At 39.6% G+C, this 25,529-nt stretch overlaps 1 protein-coding gene across 4 annotated transcripts in view; it reads left to right on the top strand.

The window, feature by feature from the left end:
* Positions 1 to 574: 574 nt before the first annotated feature.
* Positions 575 to 25,529, top strand: part of PDS5A (PDS5 cohesin associated factor A) — a 135,423-nt gene continuing 110,468 nt past the window's right edge. Inside the window, exons 1-2 of one of the 4 annotated variants that reach the window (XM_070791324.1) lie at positions 575 to 957; positions 1,814 to 1,991. In XM_070791324.1, coding sequence (XP_070647425.1) covers positions 1,854 to 1,991 — 138 coding nt within the window. In that variant the 5' untranslated portion in view covers positions 575 to 957; positions 1,814 to 1,853. Of the gene's footprint in view, positions 958 to 1,045; positions 1,167 to 1,813; positions 1,992 to 25,529 lie in introns of those variants that run through there. The other 3 variants (XM_070791321.1, XM_070791323.1, XM_070791322.1) reach the window with 3 other exon arrangements.

Raw genomic sequence — 25,529 nt, 5'->3', positions numbered from 1 at the left:
GCAATTTACATATTTTGCAGTTTTCAAAATATTAATTTTAGACATGTAAAGAGGAGAGGGCAAACTCTGATGGCTGTCAAAAGAAACAATAATGAGCAGCACACGTTGTGCCATGTTGCAAAACTTTTCCTCAGGTTGCAGATCTGTCCCTAGGGAGGAAATCAGTTTATTATCACCGAGTAATTAACCATTTTTCAACCATTTCCATCCACGTCGTTCAGGATGAATCCCAAAAGTCATGAACTCATCTCCGCGGCAAACGGTAATAAACTCCGTTCATCCAACTTGGCCCCAAAAGGCCGTGGGCGCCCGGTCGCTTCCCGCCAGCCAGGCTCCTCCTCTGCTCGCCTTTTGGGTCCGGTCCTCCCGAAGGCGCTCGGTGCGGCAGGTCTTGGCGCCAACCGGGTGGCGGCGCTGTTTGCCCCGCGCGCCGCCGCTTGAGGCCCGAGGGAGGCGGAGGCAAGGCCGGCGGAGGAAGGGGCGGGAGCGAGGCGCGCGCCCTGCTCTCGCGTGCTCTCGCACCGCTCGCGTGACCCGTCGGTGTGTGCGAGAGGCGCCGGCTGCCGGGAGCACGGACGGCCGCGCGCGCGCCGCTGCTAGGGGCGTCCGGGTCCGGGTCGGCGGACCCGGCCGGCGCGAGGTGCTGGCGGGCGGGCAGCCGGGGTCCGGGGCGGACACACGCGCACACGCTCCCGGAGGAGCCTTCTCCGAGGCTGCTCTTCCTCTGGCAGACGGAGAGCGGCAGTGTCTCCCCGCCCAGCTCTCACTCGCCCCGCGTCTCCCCCCGCGGCGACTGCTCCTCCTCGGCACCGCCAGCCCCAGCGCCGCTCCGGGGCGGGCGGCGGCGGCGGCGGGACCCGCGGAGCCGCTTTGTGTGCAGCCCGGAGAGGGGCGGCGGCGCAACCACCTGACAGAGGCCCGGGCGCTCGATGCACCTTCCGCCCGCATGAGGAGGAGGTAAAGGCGGCGGCGGCTCGGCTCCCGCCCTCGGCTGGGGAGGGAGGGGACGGAAGGGGAGACCGGAGAGGGGGGGCGCAGGACTGAGGCCCGGCGGGGCTGCCTGGAGGTGCTGATAAGGCCTCGGCGGCACCGGACTGCGCCGAGTGGCCGGGGGCGAGAGAATCCTCCGGGGTCCCTGAGCCGAAGTTGAAGGAACAAAATGTGAAGTGCGGAGCCGCGTCAGCCGCTTCCTGGCTTGGGGTTCGGGGTGGAGGGCAGCTTGTTTTCCCCTCCCGCGGGGGTGAGGGACCGAGACAGGGGAGGGGCGGGAGCGTGGCGAGGACACCCAGGGTCCCGAAGCTTTGCCCGGCAAGGGCGTAGGTTCCCAGGAGCCGCCGTTGCGTGTAGGTCCCGTTGGGTCCCTAGTTTTGCGGCCTAAGCCGAGCCCTATAGGCCTCGCGTCTCCTTTCCCGGAGGGGACCGGCCGGGTGGGGATTCAAGGCTTCTCTCTGACCGAGCCGGGGCCTTAGGGGCCTCGCTGGGCTCTCAAAGCCTCAAAACTTCGGACCTCGGTGATTGGGGGTGGGATTTCATTGTGAAAGGAGGAATGGGAAACTCCTGGCTCTGCTCGGCGCTTCCCGCGGCCGCCGGTGCCGGGGAGCCCGGAGGGCCCCGGGTTGGCGGGGCCCGCGTGGGTGGGGGCGGCAAGGCGGCCACCAGGGTCTAAGCCCCGGGAACGAGCGGGTAGGGGGGCAGCCGCCGAGCCCCCGGCCTCCCTGGAGAAAGGATCCTTTGCAGATTAGGATTTTTGAAATGAAAAAAGAGGTTACAAAGTCGCCCCTTTCCCGCTGAACTTTTGTTTTCTGACCGATAGAGGCCGGTAGAGGACTGTGAAAGAAAAGTTGTCCCCCAGGATGGACTTCACCGCGCAGCCCAAGCCTGCCACTGCCCTCTGTGGCGTCGTGAGTGCCGACGGGAAGATCGCTTACCCTCCGGGGGTAAAGGAGATCACCGACAAGATCACCACGGACGAAATGATCAAACGACTGAAGGTAAGTTTCTCTGGACAGAATGTTCACACTTCAGACGTTTGTGGTCGGAGGTGCTCTGTCTTGGGGTATTACTGCTCTGCTGGGTCTGGCCTTAAGTTTCACCTACCAGGTTTTTGTTTTGTTTTGTTTTTAAGATATTTTACGTCTTTTCTTTTACGTCCTCTGAAAGGTATTGTTCTGTCTTGGCTGTATCTTTGAATAGTATCTCTGTTAAGGACATAATCATTATGGGAAATTAAAAGGGTTATGTATGTGATATTTTTTAATTTTACTGTTTTTTTCTCTAAGTATAAAAACTCGAGTATTTTTTTAAGGTTTTTTGTCTAGAATATTTTTGAGAATACTATTCAAAGTAGCTTGCAGCTTTAAAGGTAGGCAATAATTTGCCTAGGAAGGTTTTCATCAGCTTCTAGGAGACTGATATAAGTGCAAAATGCATTTTAAAAATTATCACAATTTTCTAATATCCAAAAACTTAAATATGTAAGTAGTATGATTAAACTTTAACAGAAAGTACTGACTTTTCAAAAAGGCTTGAAGTAGAGTGATGGCTTATTTCCACATGTTCAAAGGGGTTTTAGGGACAGTGATTATGGCTTATTTTATAAGGCGTCAGCTTATTTTTAAACATGGTGGTCCTAACGTGAAGGTTGTAAGTTTCAACCTTTAGGTAAGTTAATTTTTTGTTTTCTGTTGCATGCTTATAGATTGTGGCCACAGCCTTACAGAGTAAGTGTTACTCTTATTAAGGAATCAGCTTGATGCAGTAATTCTCAACCATGGCATCTTTGACCCCTAAGGAACATTTGGCAGTGCTGAAGACATTTTTTTTTTGGTCACCGTTGGGGGCTGGATTGAAATAGGAGAAGACTGGAGACGGGGAGTCCAGCTAGGAGACTGTTAAACTGTAGTCTAGGTCAAAGATGTTGAAATCATGAAGTGGGGCTATGATAGTGGGAATAGAGAGATAGGGAACAATCCAAGAGACATTTCAGAGTTCTACTGATCAGTTGGGAGTGTGTGGAAGGTGAGGAAAGCAACAATATTGGCACCTTGCCAGTCTTCCCCTTGGGCAACTTGTTGAAATGTATTTTAGAAAATAATCTTGCCCCTTTGCTGTTAGAACTTAGTATAGTGCCTGGTAAATGTTTACAGTGTTGTGAGTGATTAATATTTAAAAGTGTTCCTGTAGTTTGTTTTTAAAAATCTAGTTGGATCCTACAATTTGCTGCCCATTTGAAAAGAATAGGACACAATACCTTACATCAAAATAAATCTTGATACTAAAGATTGTGTATGAAGTGGGGGTGCTTAATTGATGCTTCTTAAGGTTGTACTATTATTGTTTTAAATTTTTGAGATGCTGAAATATGAATTATGAAATACAGATTAAGTAAAATCATAGATCTTTCTATTATTTTCATATTAAGAATATGGAAACCTTGAATTCTGGTGATGGATAATCTGGTTTTTAAAAAGTTATGATTGTATATACATCTTCTGTTTGAAAGTAGATTAAATGTCAGAAGTATTTTTTAACTAAATTGACAGTCTAGAATGAGCATATGGTTAGAATATTCATTTGTTATCAGGTCTTTTGGAAGTTAAATTTGATATACATATTAATCAATTTGAATGTCCTATTGCTAAAATGCTGTTTTTTCAAGAATTCTTATAATTTTGTCTTCCTCCTGCCTTTGTAAGGCGATTTTGACTTTGTACTTTTTAGGAAGGAGCTATGCTTACCACTGTATCACCAATGCACGCTGTACTTTTTAGGGATCCATGTTTAGTAAAAGTATTACTGTCTTACTAGTATAGATTTTAAATAATATCTAACTGTATTCTTGATAATTTTTGTGTTATTTGTGGGTAACTTGTATAAATTCAGTAGTTTATTATTATTATAGCAACAGTGTTCAAATATTGTGAGGAAGAGGGCTTAAAGTCTAGTAAAACCCTGGTCAGTAGAATTCAGAGGTGTTTAGTCCATTTTCTTCATTTTTTGAGAATGGAACAAGCATTTAACATTTCGAAGGATTCTAAAAGAAATTCCAGAACTCCTTTTATTTCACAAATAATAAAAGTTAGACCCAAAGTGGCCAAATAACATTTACCAAGATCAGTCATGGGACTGGTTAGTGGCAGAGCCAGGGCAATAGCATCATGTATCTTTTTATTCTTATGGCTGCTTTCTTGTAAGGAATCTAAAGGAAGTTGATCAAGGAAGCTGTGATTTTTATCATGCAGTGGAAAACAGTAAAATGAAAAGGGGAAGGGAATCATTGAGAGTTAACTTGGTCTTTTGCCGGGAAATATGGGACAGCATTTTGTGTTCTTAACATTAGAGAGAAACTATTGTGATGCTTTCAAGGTTTCTTGAAAGTAATTCTTAGAGTATGTCTTTGAAAAAGCTAAGACATACTTTTGTATTTTATAAGTTTTCGTTTCTATTTTCAAGGAACTACTCTTGTTTTTACATCTATTACACTACCATTCTGTCAGTTCCTTAAACATGCCATGTTCATTTCTGCCTAGACAGATTTTAAATTATGTAACCCATATACGTACTCTTCCTCCCATTTCATTAAGGGAAATCTCTTAGATTTCCTGTTATATACTCTTTTAATCCCTTCATGTCACTTGTTACAGATGTGATATTACATTTATGCTTGTGTTTATTTGGTTTGTGTCCTCAGCTTCTCTGTAAGCTTCATGAATACCACATCTGTTTGTTTACTTGTGTATCCTCCCAGTGCTTAGTTTGTATGTGTGTGTGCTCAGTCATGTCCAGCTCTTGGCGATGCCATGAATGTAACCTATCAGGCTCCTCTGGCCATGGAATTTCCCAGGCAGAAATACTGGAGTGGGTAGCCATTTCCTACTCCAGGGTATCTTCCTGACCCAGGGATTGAACCTGCATCCCCTGTGTGTCCTCTATGGCAGGTGGATTTTTTACCACTGCACCACCTGGGAACCCCACAGTTAGGTGCTCAACATATATTTGTTGAATGAATGAATAAATAATATGTATTAATATTGGTTTAGAGAAGTATTCTTATTTTTGAAAATGAAGGATGACTTGAAAATATTTTGAATTGCAACTAAGTACTTTATCTGAGATTGCATACTAGAGATGATAAAGTAGATATTTATAATTTTAGAACTAGAAGGTAGCTTATAAGTTATTTGGTTTTGTTCAAATTTTCCAGATAAAGAAACTGATTCTGAGAGGTTGTGACCAACCCTAGTAACATAAAGCTGAAAACTGTCATTAATGATTTTGTTATTTAGATCAGTTATAGAAATATTAAAAGCCATATAAAAGTTACCTGTTTGAAAGGATAGCAGACATTTTTTAATACCAGTGTTACATTAAGCGTCAAGATATGTAGTTCACAAATATCCTTCCTCCTGTTTAAGTAAGGATTCTGAAACGAATGCAGGAGTCATGTCTGATAAGTTTTGTAACACATTCAAGATACACCTATAAACAGTATTGTAGAAATTCCATTAAGTGCTTCTGCCCATGGGCTGTTATACAGTCTATCTCAGGTCACGTATTACAAGGCTATATGCTACATATTATTTTTTCTTCTGTTCCTGCTATTTTCTGAGTGGGAGGCCCTAAAAGCCTTGGTTTTTAAAGGAAGGTAGGTATTAGGATGAAGTTTGTTACTTATATCCATTTCTATTACCTGCTTTCAGAGTTCAGTGCCCCAGACAGGTCTCTAGCTACAACTCCATACCCCAAATATTTACTACCTTGATGCTAAGAATTAGGAAAGATTAAATAATAGAGTTTTATTATTCTGAAAATGTCCCCCATTTTTCTCCCACTAGGTGTTACTTCCGTGTTTTCTTTGTATTTTTCTATAATCTTTCTCTTTGTGTCTGTCATTCTCCCTCTTCCCCATGCTCTCACTTCTGCTTTCTGTAGTCTGGCCTGTGGGATACTTTAATATGAGTTAAGATATGGTAGGCTTGATTTAGGTAGAACACTCCCTTTTCTCATAAGAACCTAGGTTGGAAGAGGGGAAGAATAGATGGCAGGAAGACCATGAATTCTTTCCTTTTCCTTCACCTCAGGTGGACCTCAGAAATACTTGATTGGGTTATAATCATTTTCACTTGCATAAGTGATTTTTTAATTATTCCTACTTGCCATGTGGTATGCTAATTTTATAGGTAGTGTATAATTTCAAGTCTGGATTTCGTCTATATATTTTATTTTAATAAATGTATTGCAGAAGATTGTGCTAAGAAAATAAGAAATGGAGAGGCAAGATTTCTTAAAATGAAGTCCTAATATCTGGCCAGTATACATTTGTGAAGTAATGCTTCATGCAGTACAGCTTTTATTTTAAATTTCCATTTGCATAGAGGAACTATTCTAGTTATCAGCTGGTGTGTAACAAGCTACCCCTAAACCTAATAGTTTAAAACAGGAACTTGTAAAAACCTTATTGTGGTAAATAAAGTACATATAAAATTTGCTATTTTAATCATCTTTAAGTGTATAGTTCAGTGCCATAGTTCCAAAGTGCAGTGCAGAGTTCCAAAGAATAGCAAGGAGAGATGAGAAAGCCTTCCTCAGCGATCAATACAAAGAAATAGAGGAAAACAATAGAATGGAAAAGACTAGAGATCTCTTCAAGAAAATTAGAGATACCAAGGGAACATTTCATGCAAAGATGGGCACAATAAAGGACAAAAATGTTATGGACCTAATAGAAGCAGAAGATATTAAGAAGAGGTGGCAAGAATACACAGAAGAACTATATAAAAAAGATCTTCATGTCCCAGATAAGATGATGGTGTGATTGCCACCTAAAGCCAGACATCCTGCAGTGCTAAGTCAAGTGGGCCTTAGGAAGCATCACTACGAGCAAAGCTAGTGGAGGTGATGGATTTCAGTTGAGCTATTTCAAATCCTAAAAGATGATGCTGTGAAAATGCTGCACTCAATATGCCAACAAATTTGGAAAACTCAGCAGTGACCATGGGACTGGAAAAGGCCAGTTTTCATTCCAATCTCAAAGAAAGGCAATGCCAAAGAATGTTCAAACTGCTGCACAATTGCACTCATCTCACATGCTAGCAAAGTAATGCTCAGAATTCTCCAAGCAAGGCTTCAATAGTACGTGAACCGTGAACTTGCAGATATTCAAGCTGGATTTAGAAAAGGGAGAGGAAGCAGAGATCACATTGCCAACATCCACTGGATCATCAAAAAAGAAAGAGAGTTCCAGAAAAACATCTGCTTTATTGACTACACCAAAGCCTTTGACTGTGTGGATCACAACAAAATGTAGAAAATTCTTCAAGAGATGGGAATACCAGACCGTCTCACCTGCCTCCTGAGAAAACTGTATGCAGATCAAGAAGCAACAGTTAGAACCGGACGTGGAACAACTGATTGGTTCCAAATCATGAAAGGAGTATGTCAAGGCTATGTATTGTCACCCTGCTTATTTAACTTATATGCAGAGTACATCATGTGAAATGATGGGCTGGATGAAGCAGAAGCTAGAATCAAGATTGCTGGGAGAAATATCAATAACCTCAGATATGCAGATGACACCACCTTTATGGCAGAAAGCAAAGAGGAACTAAAGACCCTCTTGATGAAAGGGAAAGAGGAGAGTGAAAAAGTTGGCTTAAAACTCAACATTCAAACAACGAAGATCATGGCATCTGGTCCCATTGCTTCATGGCAAATAGATGGGGAAACAATGGAAACAGAAACTTTATTTTGGGGGGCTCCAGAATCACTGCAGATGATGACTGCAGCCATGAAATTAGAAGACAGTTGCTCCTTGGAAGAAAAGCTATGAACAAACTAGACAGCATATTTAAAAGCAGAGACATTACTTTGCCGACAAAGGTCCATCTAGTCAAAGCTATGGTCTTTCCAGTGGTCATGTATGGATGTGAGAGTTGGATAATAAAGAAAGCTGAGCGCCAAAGAATTGATGCTTTTGAACTGTGATGTTGGAGAAGACTCTTGAGAGTCCCTTAGACTGCAAGGAGATCCAACCAGTCCATCCTAAAGGAAATCAGTCCTGAATATTCATTGGAAGGACTGAAGCTGAAGCTCCAATACTTTGGCCACCTGATGCGAAGAACTGACTCATTGGAAAAGACTGATGCTGGGAAGAATTGAAGGCAAAAAGAGAAGGGCATTGCAGAGAATGAGGTGTTTGGATGGCATCACCGACTTGATGGACATGAGTTTGAACAAGCTCCAGGAGTTGGTAAAGGACAGGGAAGCCTTGCATGCTGCAGTCCATGGGACTACAAAGAGTCGGACTCAACTGAGTGACTGAACTGAGCTCAGTGCCATAAGTACATTCACATTGTTGTGCAGCCTCATCACCATCCATTCAAAACTTTTCATCATCCTTTCCTGAACTCTGAACCCATTAAACTAGAACGCTGTTTCCCACTTCCCCCAGCCCAGGTGACCACTTTCTACTTCCTGTCTTTATGAATTTGACTACTCTAGGAGCCTTGTATCAGTTCAGTTGCTCAGTTGTGTCCAACTCTTTGCGACCCCACGGACTGCAGCATGCCAGGCTGCATCACCAACTCCCGGAGTTTACTCAGACTCACGTCCATTGAGTCGGTGATGCCATCCAACCATCTCATCCTCTGTTGTATAAATGGGATCATATTGCTGCTTTTGTGACTGGCTTATTCACTTGGCATAATGTCTTCAGGTTTATCTGTTCTTGCAGTATGTGTCAGAATTCACATATATAACGCCTTTTGTTTATCCTTTCATTCTTTGATGGACACTTGGGTGGCTTCCACCTTTTACCTACAGTCAGCAACTTTTCTTCCTATCTCACAGTTTTGTGGATCAGAAATTTGGGCCAGACTTGGCTTTCTGCTCCACATTATGTACTAGGGTCCCTCAGTGGTATTCAGCTGGTGATTAGACTGGTCTCATGTGTACACACTGGCTTCTCTCAAACACTTGGTGCCATGGTAGGAACAGCTGAAAGGCTGGACTCAACTGGGCCCTTCTTCCTGGGTATTATGTAGTGTTAAGGCTTCTCCACATGGTCTCTCCAGCAGGGTAGTTGAGCTCAGTTTTCCAAGACACTCCGGAGGAATTTGTCAGCACTTTTAAAAGACTTTATTCAGAATTGGCCTTGACGTTTCTACCTTACTCTACTGTTTAACGTATTCATAGCCCAGCTCGCATTCAAGGGGAGAAAAATTGACCTAACTTCTCAATGGAAGAAGTAGAAAAGAATTTGTAACTGTCTTTAATCTACCATAGGAGCTCTCACAACAAATCAAAGGATACTACACTTTGTAGTTACATTCATGCATTTGAAAAACATTTAATCTCAAAAAGCAACAGTTTATACTTTCAGCGAATTTGCTGGATCTGTAAAATGTATTTTACTAAATTGCTGTAACAAGTTACTGTAAGAAAAAAGTTGTAGGAATTCTTTATAAGCTAGTTCGGGAAAAATTATGAAGGAGGCTCATGATTTGATCCTAGAACTTGTTTATTATATTACTTGAATTCTTACTAGAAAGTATTACTGGTCAATCATAATGATGATCCCTCCTTCTCTCTTTTTTTTTTTTTTTTTTTTAACCCATTTTAATATCTTCTTTTGAGACATTTTATCCCTCTAAAAATTTTGGGAAAATTGCACCTTAAACACTCATATCCCTTCACTTAGATTCACTAGTTGTTAACATTTTGTCACTTTTGCTTTCATGCACACACACACAAACACACGTGGAGGGAGATAGGTGTAACACACTATTTTGTTGGAAAGTTACTTGCATACATCTTGAGATTCCACCTCTGAATGCGTCAGCAGTCTTAGTATAAGCTAATGTCTTAGTCTAAAGACATTCTCTTACTTTATAACAATGATCATTATCATACTCTAGGAATTTAACATCGACATAATGATATCTGTTATACTGTCCATAATAAAATTCTCTCAATTGCCCTAAAACTTATTATTTCAAAATTGAATTTTTCATATCTTTTTTCTTTGTTGTTAAAGTCTAATGGTATATGATACCTATCTTCCTTGTGAAATTGTACCTTTTATTATTAAAAATATTCATCTTTGTTTCATTTAAAATAAATAAAATTTTTTTAAACGGAAAAAAAATTGAATTTTTCTTCCTCTGTCCAATTTCCAATATAGGATCCCATGCATTTATCATGTCTCTTTTGTCTCCTTTAATCTAGAAAGGCCTCTCATTTTTGGGGGGAGTGTTGTTCATGACATTTTTTGAAGCATTTGTCCTACAAGAGTTAGTAATCTGTTTTTTCTCATTTCCTTATGCTTAGATTCAAGTTGAACCTTTTTTGCAAGTGTACTATGCAATCAGTGGTATATAGTTACCTTTGCATCATATCAGGAGGCATGTAATGCCAAATTTTGTTATATTGACTATGCTAAGTTTGATCACTTGGGTACAGTTGGCCAGCTCTGCATTGTAAACGTACTTCTCCCGACCATTCTTAACTTTTTTTAAAAACAGTGAACTTTTATTTATTTTATTTTTGGCTGCACTGGGTCTTCATTGCTGCATGCGGGCTTTCTCTAGTTGTCATAAGTGGGAGCTACTCTCTAGTTGCAGTGTGCAGGCTAGGGCACTTGGACATCAGTAGTTCTGGTCAGTGGGCTTAGTTGCTCTGAAGCATATGGAATCTTCCCTGACCAGGGATCAAACCTGTGTCTCCTGCATTGGATGGCAGATTCTTAACTACTGGACCACCAGGGAAGTCCTTACTCAACTGTTTTAGCACCCACTTTGATGGTTATAAAATATTGCCCTTTTTGATTCTATCATTCCTTTCACCTGTATTAGCTGGCATTCTTCTGTAGAGAAGACCCTGCCCCTGTTTAAAAAACAAAATCACTCATAGATTCTTTGTTCAGTGCCTTATAGTCCATTTTATTCCTTTTGAGAGTCAGATTGTCCCAGATGAGCATCCTTGCTTTCCTGTCTTTTCAAACATCTAGTGTCTTTTTGACATGTCTTTCTATGAGTCTTTGAGCACTTCTTTGATTTCTGGTACAAGATGTTCACCTTGTGCTTCCCTTCCCCAGATTTGGATAGATTTTTTCCAAAGAACCTTATTTCCATTTTAGTGGAGAGTGGTGTTTATAAACCAAGGCCTTGGAATGGCCATTGTGTTCACATTATTGTTAGATATGTAATTTCTTCAGGTCTTTCAGTATGTACAGCTAGGGCATATATATACTTTAAATCATGAGTTCATTGGCCACTTTCAGTTGAAATCCAGTATCGGAACGTTTTCTAAACTTCCTCCATCAGCCTTCTCTTACACTATAAATCCTAATTTCTCTTAACTCTGGTAAATTTATTTATACTACTCTACTATAAGGTGCTACTATAAACACAAAAAAATTCAGAACTACTATTTCAGTAACCCTTGCAAGGTTTCTTTGCAGTTCTTTCTGTCAAATTAAGATTGCATAGAGAACCATACTCATTAGTTATTTGAATTGGAATTTTTTTGTCTGAATGGTTGTTAATCAGTTTTCTATACAATTGGTTTTCTGTTTGTATTCAATTATATGTGCACACACATTTGTTGACTCTTCATTTCTACTGATGAGTATAATCCTTGCTTGACTCTTTATTGGTAACAAAATTTACCATCTTAACCACTTCTAAGTGTTGACAGTACAGTAGTGTCAACTGTACACACATTGTCAATACAGTAGATCTCTGGAACATTTTCATCATGTAAGACTGAAACTATACCCACAGAACAAGTCCCCTTTCTTCTGTGATCCCTTTAGCCCATAGTAGCCACTATTCTACTTTTGGTCTCTAAGAGTTTGACTACTTTAGATACCTCACATATAAGTGTGGAATCATATTCTATTTGTCTTTTTGTGACTGGCTTATTTCACTTAGTATAAAGTCCTCAAGGTTTATCCATGTTGTAGCATATGACAGCATTTCCTTCTTTTTTAAGGCTAATATTGCATTGTGTGTATCCACCACATTTCTTTATCCATTAATGGAAATGTAGAAAGATCCACCTTTCAGGTATCGTGAGCAGTGCTGCAGTTAACATGGATGTGCATGTATCTCTTTTGAGATCCTGTTTTCAGTTCTTTTGTGTATATATGTATTGTTGGGAATGCAGGATCATATGGTAATTTTATCTAAACATTTTCGGGGAACTCCCCTCCATACTGTTTTCGATAATGGCTGCTTCATTTTACATTTCACCTAGTAGTACACCAGAATTCCAGTTGCTCCATGTTAGTACTTGTCTTCTGTGGTTTTGATAGTGGCCATCCTAACAGATATGAGGTAATGTCTTACTGTGGTTTTGATTTGTATTTCCCCAACAATTGGTGATGTTGAGCATCTTTTCATGCTTATTGGCTGTTTGTGTATCTTTTTTAGAAAAATATATATTTAAGTCCTGTATGTATGTATGTATGAGTTGCTGAGTTGTGTCTGACTCTTTGCAGTCCCATGGACTGCAGCCTGTCAGGCTCCCCTGTCCATGGAATTCTCCAGGTGAGAATACTGGAGTGGGTTGCCATTCCCTTCTCCAATTAAGTTCTTTACCCATTTTTTTTTCTTTATCCATTTTTTAATCAGGTTATTTGTTTTATTGTTTAGTTGTAGAAGTGTCTGTATTCAGTTTTAGAAATTACATTGTTCATTCTTTTTTTTTTTTTTTTAATTTTTACTTGGTTCAAGAGTCAGAACTATTGAAAAACTACTTCTCAGAAGTCTTCCATCCTTATTCCTTCCACTGCATTTCCACACACCTTCTCTCTGTAGATAATCATTTCCATTAGTTTCTGGTTGATCCTTTCTTTCTGTGTTACTTCTCTTCTTCTCAAAAGATAGACTACCATATATACTCTATTGTACTTTTGTTTTTACCCAATATATCTTAGCAATGACACCATATCTGGAAATCTTCTTTTATTCATTTTCATGATGCTATAGTATTCTATGTGTGTAGAGGTACCCTAGTTTTATTTAACTAATCTCTCAGTGTTGATTTTAGATTGTTTGTAATATTTTCCTATTAAAAGTAATGCTAAAACAAATAACCTTGGTACACATTGTTTTGTACTTGTGCAAGTGTATCATCAGGGTAAATGCCTAGGAATGGGATTATTGAACCAAAGGGTACCTTTATGAGTGATTTTGTTACAGGTGGTTAAATTCCCCTTCATACTGGTTGTACCATTTTGTTCTTTTACCAGCAAGTATAAATGCCCAAGCTCTCAGTAATGTATTGTCAAGTGATGCCTACTTTTAAATTAGTGAATTAACATGTTGCCCAGAAAAGCCATTTTATTGCCTCCTGGCAACAAAACAAATTCTTTTTAAGAATGATTATTTAAGTGCTACATTGAGGTTCAAAGGGATAAGAACCCTATTTAGATTTCATTAAAAACTCAAATGGAATTGAGTAGCTTTTTAAAAAGTTTATTTAAAGAATGAAGGTAGAGAGGGAGACAAAATTTTAGTAACAGAGATGATGTTGAAATCAACAAGCCTCACTTAGATCTTCATTCAAGACCTTGAATTAAATAGACATTAAGGTGAATGCCTATTAAAAATCATACATGAAATAAATAACATTGATATGTAGAATGCCAGTACCATAATTTATTTTCCCAATATCAGATATCCGTAGATGTCCAAGGCAAAAACTGATTTGTGCTCACAGTAGGCAACTAGGCTTAAAGCATTAAAATGAATTTTATTCTTGTTAGTTTCTATTTTCAGAGTTAATTATTTAAATACTACTTTGGCTGAGGTTGTTGGCATATGGAAGTATGTCCAGTTGAATTCCATGGTCAGAAAGATAAGTGGAGTTTATACATGATATAAAAGCCTAACAAGTTTTTATTTGCTCCAAGACAACAAATCAAGAAGTTTCTAGATAACGATTGAAATAGAAAGCTAAACACAAACATAAGGAAAGAGTTTACTAAATTTCTTAACATTGCTATTGGCATTTGGTTTTTTACATTAAGTACAGATCTTCCCAACTGGTACACTTCTATACAGTTACAGACATGCCTAAATACAGGGTCCTCAGCCTTTGGAGATTACAAATATTAGATCTTTTTTTGAATATTATGTGATATTTTAAAAGTTGGAAGCTACCATCTTATATGTGTGTGTGTTTGTGTTGTTTTTAATGTTATAAAATAATTTTTAAGATCAAACACGTAAAACTTCCACCAAAACTAGGGCACTGTGATTAGTAGTGATAAACATCATGAGTCCATTAGGGGAAACCAGACTTATACTAGGAATAACACTGAAATAGATTTCCATTTATATGAAGGATATTTGAGCTTATCCTAAAACTTAACCATAAGTTAAATGCCAATTATGTGCTAGGATGGGTTCTGTTTCTTTGGATAAAAAGATACTCAGAATTTTAGGGATAAGGAAAAGTTTCATGGAAAAGTTGACAGTGGAACTGGGATTTGAAGGCTTAGACTTTGGTAAGCAAATAGGTGGTGAAACGGTTCAAAGAAATGAATGGTAGGGACAAAGACTGAGAGGCAAGCTTGGTGTGTTTGAAGAAAATGAGAAGAATAGTTTTGATAGAGCTAAAGCATCCCAAAGAGAGTAGTTGGAAGGAAAAACTAGTGGAAGATACTGATGAAATTTGTAAAATCCTTAAATGCCAAAGAGAGGAATTTGATTTAAAAAAGAAAAATAGAGCTGAAGAGTGATGTGTCTACATTGTGATTTTGCATGATTAGCAAAGGTAAGGGCCAAAGAGTTTTTTAAGAACATGAATGCCACCCTTTCTTTGAGGCCAGTTTGTAGAGTTTTTTTATCCTCATGTCCAGACCAGATAGTATCTTTGGTTGAACAGTGTTGTTGTCCAGTTGCTCAGTCATGTCCAACTCTTTGCAACCCCATGGACTGCAGCATGCCAGACTTCCCTGTCCTTCACCATCTCCCAGAGTGTGCTCAAACTCACGTGCATTGAGTCAGTGATGCCATCCAACCATCTCGTCATCTGTCGTCCCCTTCTCCTCCTGCCTTTAATCTTTCCCATCATCAGGGTCTTTTCTAATGAGTTGGTTCCTCCGCATCAAGTGGCAAAGTATTGGAGCTTCAGTGTCAGTACTTCGAATGAATGTTCAGGATTGATTTCCTTTAGGATTGACTGGTTTGATCTTGCAGTTGAACAGTAATCGTTTCTAATTGATATTGTCTGAATAAATCTGTTGGTTGCTGACAGTTAGTAGAGTGGTTAGTAGAATTTTATATGCTAGATCATTATAATATGAATTAGATTTTTATCACATATATTTGGTGCATTTTTTCCAAAATTTCCTAGAATTGCTGTGGTAGGAATTCAAGTAAACATCAATAGTAATTTGATGCCAAATTGTTTTAATATGTGAAAATTAAGTTCAGTGGCCATGTTTAATTTTCTGTAATTTCAGATGTTTGTTGAATTCAAGAGACTTCATGTAGCACTGTAAAATTAGTAAAGCCACCACATCTGCAGTTATTTCCTCCACTGAAGTCTTGAACCATTCAAGGTCATCAGTGAGGGTTTGGATTCAGCTTTTCCCAAAGTCCTGTTAATGTTGATATTTTGACCTCTTCCCATAAATCACCAGTGTTCTTAAAAGCATGCAAGATGATTAATCCTTTCCAGAAGGTTTTCAGTCTGCTTTGCCCAGATCCATCAGAGAAATCACTGTAACCTACAAAATGTTAATGTTAAGCTTTAAATAATAAACCTTAAAAGTCAGAATTACTCTTTGACTCATAGTCTGCAGAATGGATGTTAGCAGGCATAAAAACAAACAGCTGAGAAAAGAAGCTAAAGGCAAAGGAGAAAAGGAAAGATATACCCATTTGAATGCAGAGTTCCAAAGAATAGCAAGGAGAGATAAGAGTTGGAAGTACTTATAAATGTTACTAATGATAGTTTTACTTTTTCTAAAACAGGAGGCTCAGTAAACATTGACTCAGTGATCAATGCAAAGAAATAGAGGAAAACAATAGAATGGGAAAGACTAGAGATCTCTTCAAGAAAATTAGAGATACCAAGAGAACATGTCATGCAAAGATGGGCTCTATAAAGGACAGAAATGGTATGGACCTAACAGAAGCAAATCTGTATGCAGGTCAGGAAGCAACAGTTACATCTGGACATGGAACAACAAACTGGTTCCAAAAAGGAAAAGGAGTACGTCAAGGCTGTATATTGTCACCCTGCTTGTTTAACTTATATGCTCCTGTATCACTCCTATAGAGGCATCCACAACTTTAATTTTTTAAACCTGGGTTACTTTTTCATTAGTTAGTACCTGTTCGTGGCTAAGTAGTAGACTGCTGTATGAATATAACAATTTGTTTTTGTTGTTGTTGTTTTTGTTTGTTGTGCTGTGCTGGCAGCATGAAGGATTTTAGTTCCTAGAATAGGGACCAAACCCATGGTCCCCTGCAACAGAAGTGTGGAAACTTAACAATTGGACTGCTAGGGAAATCCCTATACCAGTTTGTTTTATACCATTCTCATATTGATGGAAAGAAACTTGTTTACATTTTAGGCTATTTGAATAAAAGTACTATAAATATTACTATATAAGTCTTCTCTTGTACATATCTTAGTTTATGTTGGGTAAATGCCTAGGAGTACAGTCATTGGGTCATAAGGTGAAAGTGTTAGTTGCCTAGTCATATCCAACTCTTTGTGATCCCATGGACTGTATCCTGCCATCCTCCTCTGTCCATGAATTTCTCCAGGCAAGAATACTGGAGAATGGAGTGGGTAGCCATTCCATGCTCCAAGGGGTTTTCCAACCCAGGAATCAAACCTGAGTTTCTTGTATTGCAGGCAGAGTCTTTACCATCTGAGCCACTAAAGACCCAGGAGTCATAAAGTAGGTTATTTTTAATTTAGTTAGCAGCTACTAGTCTTTTCCCCAAAATAGTTGTTCTGTTTTATAATTCCACTGACAGTGTATGGTAATATTTTATTTTCAAAGAATTTCTCCATACTTTCCACATTGCCTAATTTATCCATATAAAGTTGATGTTTATAATATTTATTAACCATTTAATATATATCAGATGTACAGCTATATTCCCTGTTGCATTTCTCATATTGATTCTCTTTTTTTTTAAATTTAATCATCTAAGAAAGGATTTTTCTTATCTGTTAACTCTTCAAAATCTCAGTTTTGGCTCTGCTAATTTTTCTGTTACTTATTTGTTTTCTGCTCTTATTTCTTTCCTTCAGTGTAGTTTGGATTTTCTAACACAAGTTTCTCAGCCTTAGCACTGTGGACATTTTATACCAGATAGTTCTTTGTTTTGGAGGGATGTCTTGTGCACTGTTGGGTGTTTAGCAGCATCAGACAGATGTACTCACTAGATGACAGTGGTAGGCCCTTGCCAGATGTCTCCAGGGAGACAGAATCACCCTGGTTAGAAAACTGCTGTTCTGATAGAGGCCTTTTAAGCCTATACATTTCTTTCAAAACACTTTGAATTGTATCTCACTAATTTTGATATATTTTTATTACCATTCAGTTAGAAATATTTTCTCATTTTATGATTTTTTCCTTTGACCTGTGAATTATTTAGAAATGTGTGACTTAATTCCCAAATATTTGAAGTATACATATCTGATTATTAATTATTCCTAGTTTAATTTTATTTTGATCAGAAGACATAATTTGTCTTTGGCTACACTGAGGTTTCATTGCTGTGGGTGGGCTTTCTGTAGTTGGAGGTACTTGCTAGTTGTAGGGCATGTGCTTCTCTTCGCGATGGTTTCTCTTGTTGTGGAGCACAGGCTCCAAGCACACCAGCTCAGTAGTTATGGTGCATGAGTTCAGTTGCCCCATGACATGTGGGGTCTTTGTTTACCAGGGATCAAACCTGTGTCCTCTGCATTGGCCGTGGGTTCTTAACCACTAGACCACCAGGGAAGTCCTAAGCTTCATTTTTAAAGGATATTACTTTTTGGATATAAAATTCTGAGTTTATAGCTTCAGTGCTTTAACGATGTAATCCCACTGCCTTGTGTTCTCTAGTGCTGCAGATGAGAAGTTGGTGGCAGTTTGTATTCTTGTTTCCTTGTATGTAATGTGGGCTTTTTTTCTGGCTGCTTTCGTGGTGTTTCTTTTTCTTTGATGTTCAGCAGTTTCACTGTGATGCCCTGAGGTTTGTGTTTACCTGATACTTGTCCTGCTTTGAAATCACTCAGTTTCCTAGATCTATACATTTATGTCTTTTAGCAAATTTGGGAGCGTTTTGGCCGTTTATATCGTTGGAGTTTTTTTTCTTCTACTCCCTTTTTTCTGTTTCTAGGATCTACTTACACATATGTTAAATATTTTTTATATAATGCCCTCAGATCACTGGCACTCTTTTTCAATAATTTCTCTCTGTGTTCTGCAAATTGGATCCCTCCTATTGTTTGTTCTTAAGTTTATGTGTTTTTCTTCTGTTATCTTCAATCATAGATACAGCCTGAAAAATGTAAAGTCATGGGGATTTGGGAGATAATGTATGTGATATTATCTATGTGTTTCCTCTTTTTTAAAATATGTAATTTTTTACATGTAGTAAAGTTCATAAACCTTAAGTATAGCATATTATTAATTTTTACATATGTATACACACATAGCCATTATCCAGATCAAAATGGCACTATAGCAGGCGCCTTTCTATTCCCCTCCCCAGAGATAGACACCCTTCTGGTCTTTACCAGCGTACATCTTGCCATCAAACTTCATATAAAAGAAATCATGTAGTATGCACTCTTATGTCTGAGTTTTTTGCTAAATATTATGTCTGAGTTTCATCCATGTTGTTTTGGGTTGCAGCGGTTCATTTTCACTGTATGAGTATACTAGAATTTACTTACCCATACAATTATTGATAGATATTTGGGTTAATAACTTTTTGTTTTTATGAAGAAACATTCCTTTGAATAATGTACATGGTTTTTAGTAGTGGTAAGGACTCATTTGTCTTCAGTATATACCTGAGATTGGTGGATTTTCTTTAAAGAATCAGATAGTAAGAATTTTATGTTTTGTGGGTCAATAAAACTCTGTAAGTATTTGCACAAAACAACTTTAAAAATTTTTTTTGTTTATTTTTGGCTGTGCTGGGTCTTCATTGCTGCATGGGCTTTTCTCTAGTTGTTCTGAGCAGGGGCTTCTCTCTAGTTACGGTGCAGCGCAGGCTTCTCACTGCAGTAGCTTCTCTTGTTGTGGGACACTGGCTCTGGGATGCATGGGTTTCTGTAGTTATGGCATGTGGGCTCCATAGTTGGTGGCTCCCGGGCTGTAGAGCACAGACTCAATAGTGGTGAACAGACTTGGTTCCACCGAGGCATGTGGAATCTCTGGATTGGGGATCCAATCCGTATCTCCTGCATTGAGAGGCAGATTCTTTACCTCTGAGTTCAAGGAAGCCCAGAACTTTATTTTTAAAAAACAAAATTGAAGACATAGTAGTGATTCAGTACTTTTTTTGTAACACAGGTTTGCTGATAAGAAGAATGGAATTCTTTAAGGGAAGAGGTGTGGAGCTAACATTTTACTTAATTGGGCCTCAAAGTTAATGTTCCCTCTTACCAAAATGGATTTCAAGTGCTCACTTACTAATGCTGATCTGTAATGAAATGTGGTATACTTCATTTAAAAAATTTTTTTCACAGATAGCCACTCCTAAATATTGGTGTCAGCTTATGAACATATGATTTTAATTGAGCATATTGATTGCTTGGAAAGCATTTATTGAAGTATTTTATATTTTTCTCGTGATAATTGCCTTTCAGCTTTTCATTACATTTCATACTAATAGCTTTCAGTGGAAGAGTTAGGTGGAAGTTCCTCAACTGCAATTTAAAATGGACTTTGAAATGTGGAAATTACCTATGTGTGTGTGTGTTGAGGTCCTAAGAGTTCTGCTGGAATTGCAGTTTGAGCTTGGAAATGTAGATCTATGTTTTTGTTACAACTTTTGGTAGCACAGGAAAGAAAAGCTTGACATTTCTTATGATTCAGTAGTGGGTGTTCCTTGTTGAAATATGTAAGTTTTCACATATATGTACTTAACAGGCTTTTAGTTACAACTTGAAGTCATTGAGAAACAACCCCATACTTACAACCAAAGCTACTTTCTAAAGCCATTCAGTGTTTAAAAATACTAACAAATGCTATCAATTAAGTGGTGTTGAGTGCTGAAAGAAGCTGAAGACTAATCGAGTGACATTCACAGGACTAGCAAGAAAAACAAGAAAGGAGTCTCTTTTTCCTCTTCCTGCCTTCTTATCACTCTGCTTTCTATTGAAGATGCTGACGCAGTGAGCAGTGCATTTTCCTGAATTTGTCTCAACATCAGAGAACAGACTATATAGATAGAGGAGGTGGATTTGGAATTGAGAGACATACAAATACTTAGCATACTGTTCTGATAAGTGAACTTCTGTAGAACAAGACTAATTGTTTCTTGATTTTGTCTAACAAGATACAGCCCTGTATGTGTTTGTGTGGGGGGCTATGCATGCTTAGTCGCTCAGTCATATCCAACTCTTTGCGACCCCATGAATGTAGCCCACCAGGCTCCTCTGTCCATGGGATTACCCAGGCAAGACTACCAGAGTGGTTTGCTGTTCCTTCTCCAGGGGATCTTCTTGACTTAAGGATCCATATCTCCTGCATTAGCAGGCAGACTCTTAGGTGACAAATACCCAATTCTGGGTGAGGTCAATTGCTTTGTTAGTTAAAACTGTTCCATCTCCATAGTCTTAACTCAAGGATTGGCAGACCTAAATTTTATACTTGTACATATGTAAGGGAAAATAAAATTGAAATAACTTGGCTGTTATTCCTAAAAATCTTTAGATTCACCATTTGACCCTTCTAAATCTTATTTTCGACTAGATGTTGATGTTTGTGTTTTTCTATACAGTGTAATTGTCATCAGAAGTATTGTTGTTGTTCAGTTGCTAAGTTGTGTCTGACTCTCTGATCCTGTGGATTGCAGCACACCAGGCTCTTTTATCCTCCACTGTCTCCCAGAGTTTGCTTGGTGATGCTGTCTAACCATCTCATTCTCTGCCACTCCCTTCTCCTTTTGCCTTCAGTCTTTGCCAGCAGCAGGGTCTTTTCCAGTGAGGTCAGCTGTTTGCATCAAGTGGTCGAAGAATTGGAACTTGAGCTTCAGCAACAGGCCTTCTGATGAATAATACTCAGGGTTGGTTTTCTTTAGGATTGACTGTTTTGATCTCCTTGAAGTCCAAGGGACTCTCAAGAGTCTTCTCCAGCACCACAGTTCAAAAGCATCAGTTCTTCCATGCTCAGCCTTCTTTATGGTCCATGTCTCATCAAAAGTATTAGTGATACAGAATATCTTTGAAAAGTGCCCCACTATTATTTCAGAGATGTTCTTCCAAGTCATTAAATACCTAATACTGTAGGATATGGTACTAGTGCTTTTCTAGATACTGTCACGCATTGTCAGCACAAGGTTTTCAAACAGAAGTTTGTGTAAGTACAAGCAATAGCACTTCTTAGGATTCCTTCTTGCTGTCACTTTTTTGAAGATCACTGTAAGACACGAGTATCAGACTTGTTAAAATTTGGGTCTTAGAAGAAATAAATAAATTTTAATTTGTCACAGACCATGTATGCCAGACACTAGGCTGGGAACTTCATGTCTTTTATTTCTCAATATCTTAACCTTTTGTATTTATTTATTTGGCTGTGCTGGGTCTTATGGAGAAGGCAATGGCACCCCACTCCAGTACTCTTTCCTGGAAAATCCCATGGACGGAGGAGCCTGGTGGGCTGCAGTCGATGGGGTCGCAAAGAGTCGGACACGACTGAGCCACTTCCCTTTCACTTTTCACTTTTATGCATTGGAGAAGGAAATGGCAACCCACTCCAGTGTTCTTGCTTGGAAAATCCCAGGGACTGGGGAGCCTGGTGGGCTGCCGTCTATGGGGTCACACAGAGTCGGACACGACTGAAGTGACTTAGCAGCAGCAACTGGGTCTTAGTTGCAGCATGTGTGATCTTTCAGTTGTGACATGCAAACTCTTAGTTGTAGCACGTGGGATCTAGTTTCCTGCCCAGTGATCGAAACTGGACCCTCTACATTGGGAGCACAGAGTCTTACCCACTCTACCAGGAAAGTGCCTATCATAATCTTTTACGATTATACTATTGTTTCATAGGCACAGAAAGACTTAAGTAATGTATTCAGGTCACATATCCATTGAGAGGCAGAACAGAGTTCACACAGATGGTCTGAATAAAGCCAAAATTTAATTTGTGTTCTTTTTATGCTGTAAGGAAATCAGTTTGAGAGATTAGGGTAGAATGAGTATGTACACTCATCAATTCTTAGCATTGTTGTGTTGGTGGACTCAGCCAGTAGAAACATCTCTGGAATGGAGATTGACGATCAAAAATTTCCAAAGTCTGGGGTGGGTATAGGTGTGATACTGTTAGAATTTGACTGAAATGGCTATTCTTGGCTGTATACAGATAGAGAGGTAAGTAAGGCAGGAGGGGCCTGTAAAATATGACTGACGATTTAGAATTCATATTGAAGGCAAAGAGTAGATTCAATGAGAATTAAAAAATGAAGGAGTTAGGGGGTAGAATGTTCTAAAAAGACATTTTTTTTATTTTGGCTGCACCATGTGGGATCTTAGTTCCCCGACCAGGGATGGAACCTGTACTCCCTACAGTGGAATTGTGGGGTCTTAATCTCTGAACCACCAGCTGCTGCTGCTAAGTCGCTTCAGTTGTGTCTGACTCTGTGCGAGCCCATAGATGGCAGCCCACCAGAATCCCCCGCCCTTGGGATTCTCCAGGCAAGAAGACTGGAGTGGGTTGCCATTTCCTTCTCCAGTGCATAAAAGTGAAAAGTCAAAGTGAAGTCGCTCAGTCGTGTCCGACTCACAGAGACCCCATGGACTGCAGCCTACCAGGCTCCTCCATCCGTGGGATTTTCCAGCCAAGAGTACTGGAGTGGGGTGCCATTGCCTTCTCCTGAACCACCAGGGTAGTCCTAAAAAGGAAATTTGTTAAGAAGTAAAATGGTTTATAATGAGGTTCAAGATGTGGCTCAAGCAGGATAAAGAGGGAAGATGGAGATGCTTTTAGTAATTCTGAGATAGCAGGTGTGAACTATTTGAGGCAAATTGAGGTATGCAGTCACTATGAAATAAGGAACTATAATGCTGGAATAGTAATTGGGTCTTTGATCTAGAATGAATTGTAATTTTAAATTGAGCATCTGAATATTTACATCTAAATTCTGAATCATCTTGTTATAAACCACATAACCTGTGTAAAATCCTTTTCTTTGAAGTTTTTTCCTCTGTTGAGAATAGGTGTATTTAGTCTCCTTACCTCCTTCCCAGTCATAGTTAAGGGTTATGTAGTAATACTACACATACCACAAGCCAATGTGTTCCCCCCCACCAGTGTTCAGTTTTGTGGTCTTACAATTCCCTGAGACTTTTTCACACTGGGAAAGGAATGCATTTTGCCTTGCAGAAGATTGTCCTGTCTTTGAACGCTTGCGGTCTCCCTTAGTTTCTCTGGGTGACTTTTTTTTTGCTTCCCTGTATGCTTAAAATTTATTGGAGGAAGAGAAATACATGCTGTACATGTCAATTCCCAGTGGTTATATAGAAAAAGCCATGGGTAGCTTACTTGGCTTACGTGGTGTCTAGGGCAGTTATGTGTCTTCCCTTTCAGTTATTGTCTTTCCTGATATTGGAAGATGGCTTATGAATCACAGCTCTCCCAGTTGAACATTTTTCATTGCTTTAAAGGGACCTTGACATTTAAAAGAATATTTTATGGAAAGGTCTGAGAATTTTCTCTCTCCAGTTCATTTTTATTCATCTGTATTTTATTTTTTTAAAAAACCGCTTTATTGAGAAGTAATTCATATACCATACAGTTTACCTATTTAAAGTGTAAAATCACTGGTTTTAGTATATCCACGGATAAGTGCAGCCTGAGCTGCAAGGCTTGCAGGATCTTAGTTCCCTAACCAGGGATTGAACCCATGCCTTTGGCAGTGAAAGCGCAGAGTCGTAACCACTGGACCACCAGGGAATTCTCTAGAGAAATTTTATCTCCTCCAAAAGAAACCCCATACCCTTTAGCTGTTGCTCCTATATGCCCGTCCAGCCCTAACTAATCACTTTCTGTTTCTGTACATTTCCCTGATCTGCACTATCATATAATTGAAGTTATATAACATGTTGGTATTTCAGGATTAGTTTCTTTAACTTAGCATAATGTTTTCAAGATTCATCCATTTTGTAGCATCAATATTTCATTTCTTATATTCATTCCATTATATAGATGTTTGAAATTTTATTTATCCATTCATCTGTTGATGGAAATGTGGGTTTCCCCCTTTTGGATATTAGGAATGATGCTGTAAGTATTCATGTACAAGCTTTTGTGTAGACATTTTTACTTTTGCCTGTAAGAGTGCAGTTGTTGGCTCATATGTAACTATTTTAATCATTTGAGAAACTGACAAACTTTTCCAAAGGGTGTACACCATTTTATGTTCTCAGTAGTAGTGTACGAGGTTTCCAGTTTCTCCACATCTTCGTGAAGTGAAAGTGAAGTTGCTGTGTCCAACTCTTTGCGACCCCATGGACTGTAGCCTACCAGGCTCCTCCATCCATGGGATTTTCCAGGCAAGAATACTGGAGTGGGTTGCGATTTCCTTCTCCAGGAGATCTTCCTGACCCAGGGATTGAACCCTGCATTGTAGGCAGATGCTTTACTGTCTGAGCCACCAGGGAGGTCCTGGTGTAATTATCTGTGTGATTGACTTTGATTCTAGCCAACCTAGTGAATGTGACAGAGAAGGGAATGGCACCCCACTCCAGTACTCTTGCCTGGAAAATCCCATGGACGGAGGAGCCTGGTAGGCGGCAGTCCATGGGGTCGCACAGAGTCAGACACGACTGAGCGACTTTCCTTTCAGTTTTCACTTTCATGCATTGGAGAAGGAAATGGCAACCCACTGCAGTGTTCTTGCCTGGAGAATCCCAGGGACGGGGAAGCCTGGTGGGCTGCTGTCTATGGGGTCGCATAGAGTCGGACACGATGGAAGTGACTTAGCAGCAGCAGCAGCAGTGAATGTGAAGTGGTTTTTTTTTTTTTTTTAGTTTAAATATTTGCTTGCAGTTTATTTTGGTTTTTCTAAATAGACATTCACATCTGTAAACAATAGGATTTTGGTTTCAGCCCCAACCCCCAGTTCCTTACAAGTTTTTGTTCTCATGCATCGGCTAGAACTGCCATTTGTTGTTTAGTCGCTAAGCCGTGTCCGGCCCTGTTGTACTCCATGGACCATAGCACACTAGACTCCCCATGGGATTTGCCAAGCGAGGGTACTGGAGTGGGTTGCCATTTGCTTCTCCAAGGTGGTATGTTTTTGTAGTTCTTATTTACGTTTTCCTGATAGCTAATGATG

This window comes from Bos indicus, chromosome 6 (assembly GCF_029378745.1).
Source record: "Bos indicus isolate NIAB-ARS_2022 breed Sahiwal x Tharparkar chromosome 6, NIAB-ARS_B.indTharparkar_mat_pri_1.0, whole genome shotgun sequence".
Classification (NCBI taxonomy): domain Eukaryota; kingdom Metazoa; phylum Chordata; class Mammalia; order Artiodactyla; family Bovidae; genus Bos; species Bos indicus.
The sequence above is the reverse complement of the archived record's forward strand: the minus strand, read 5'-3'. Positions and strand labels throughout refer to the sequence as shown.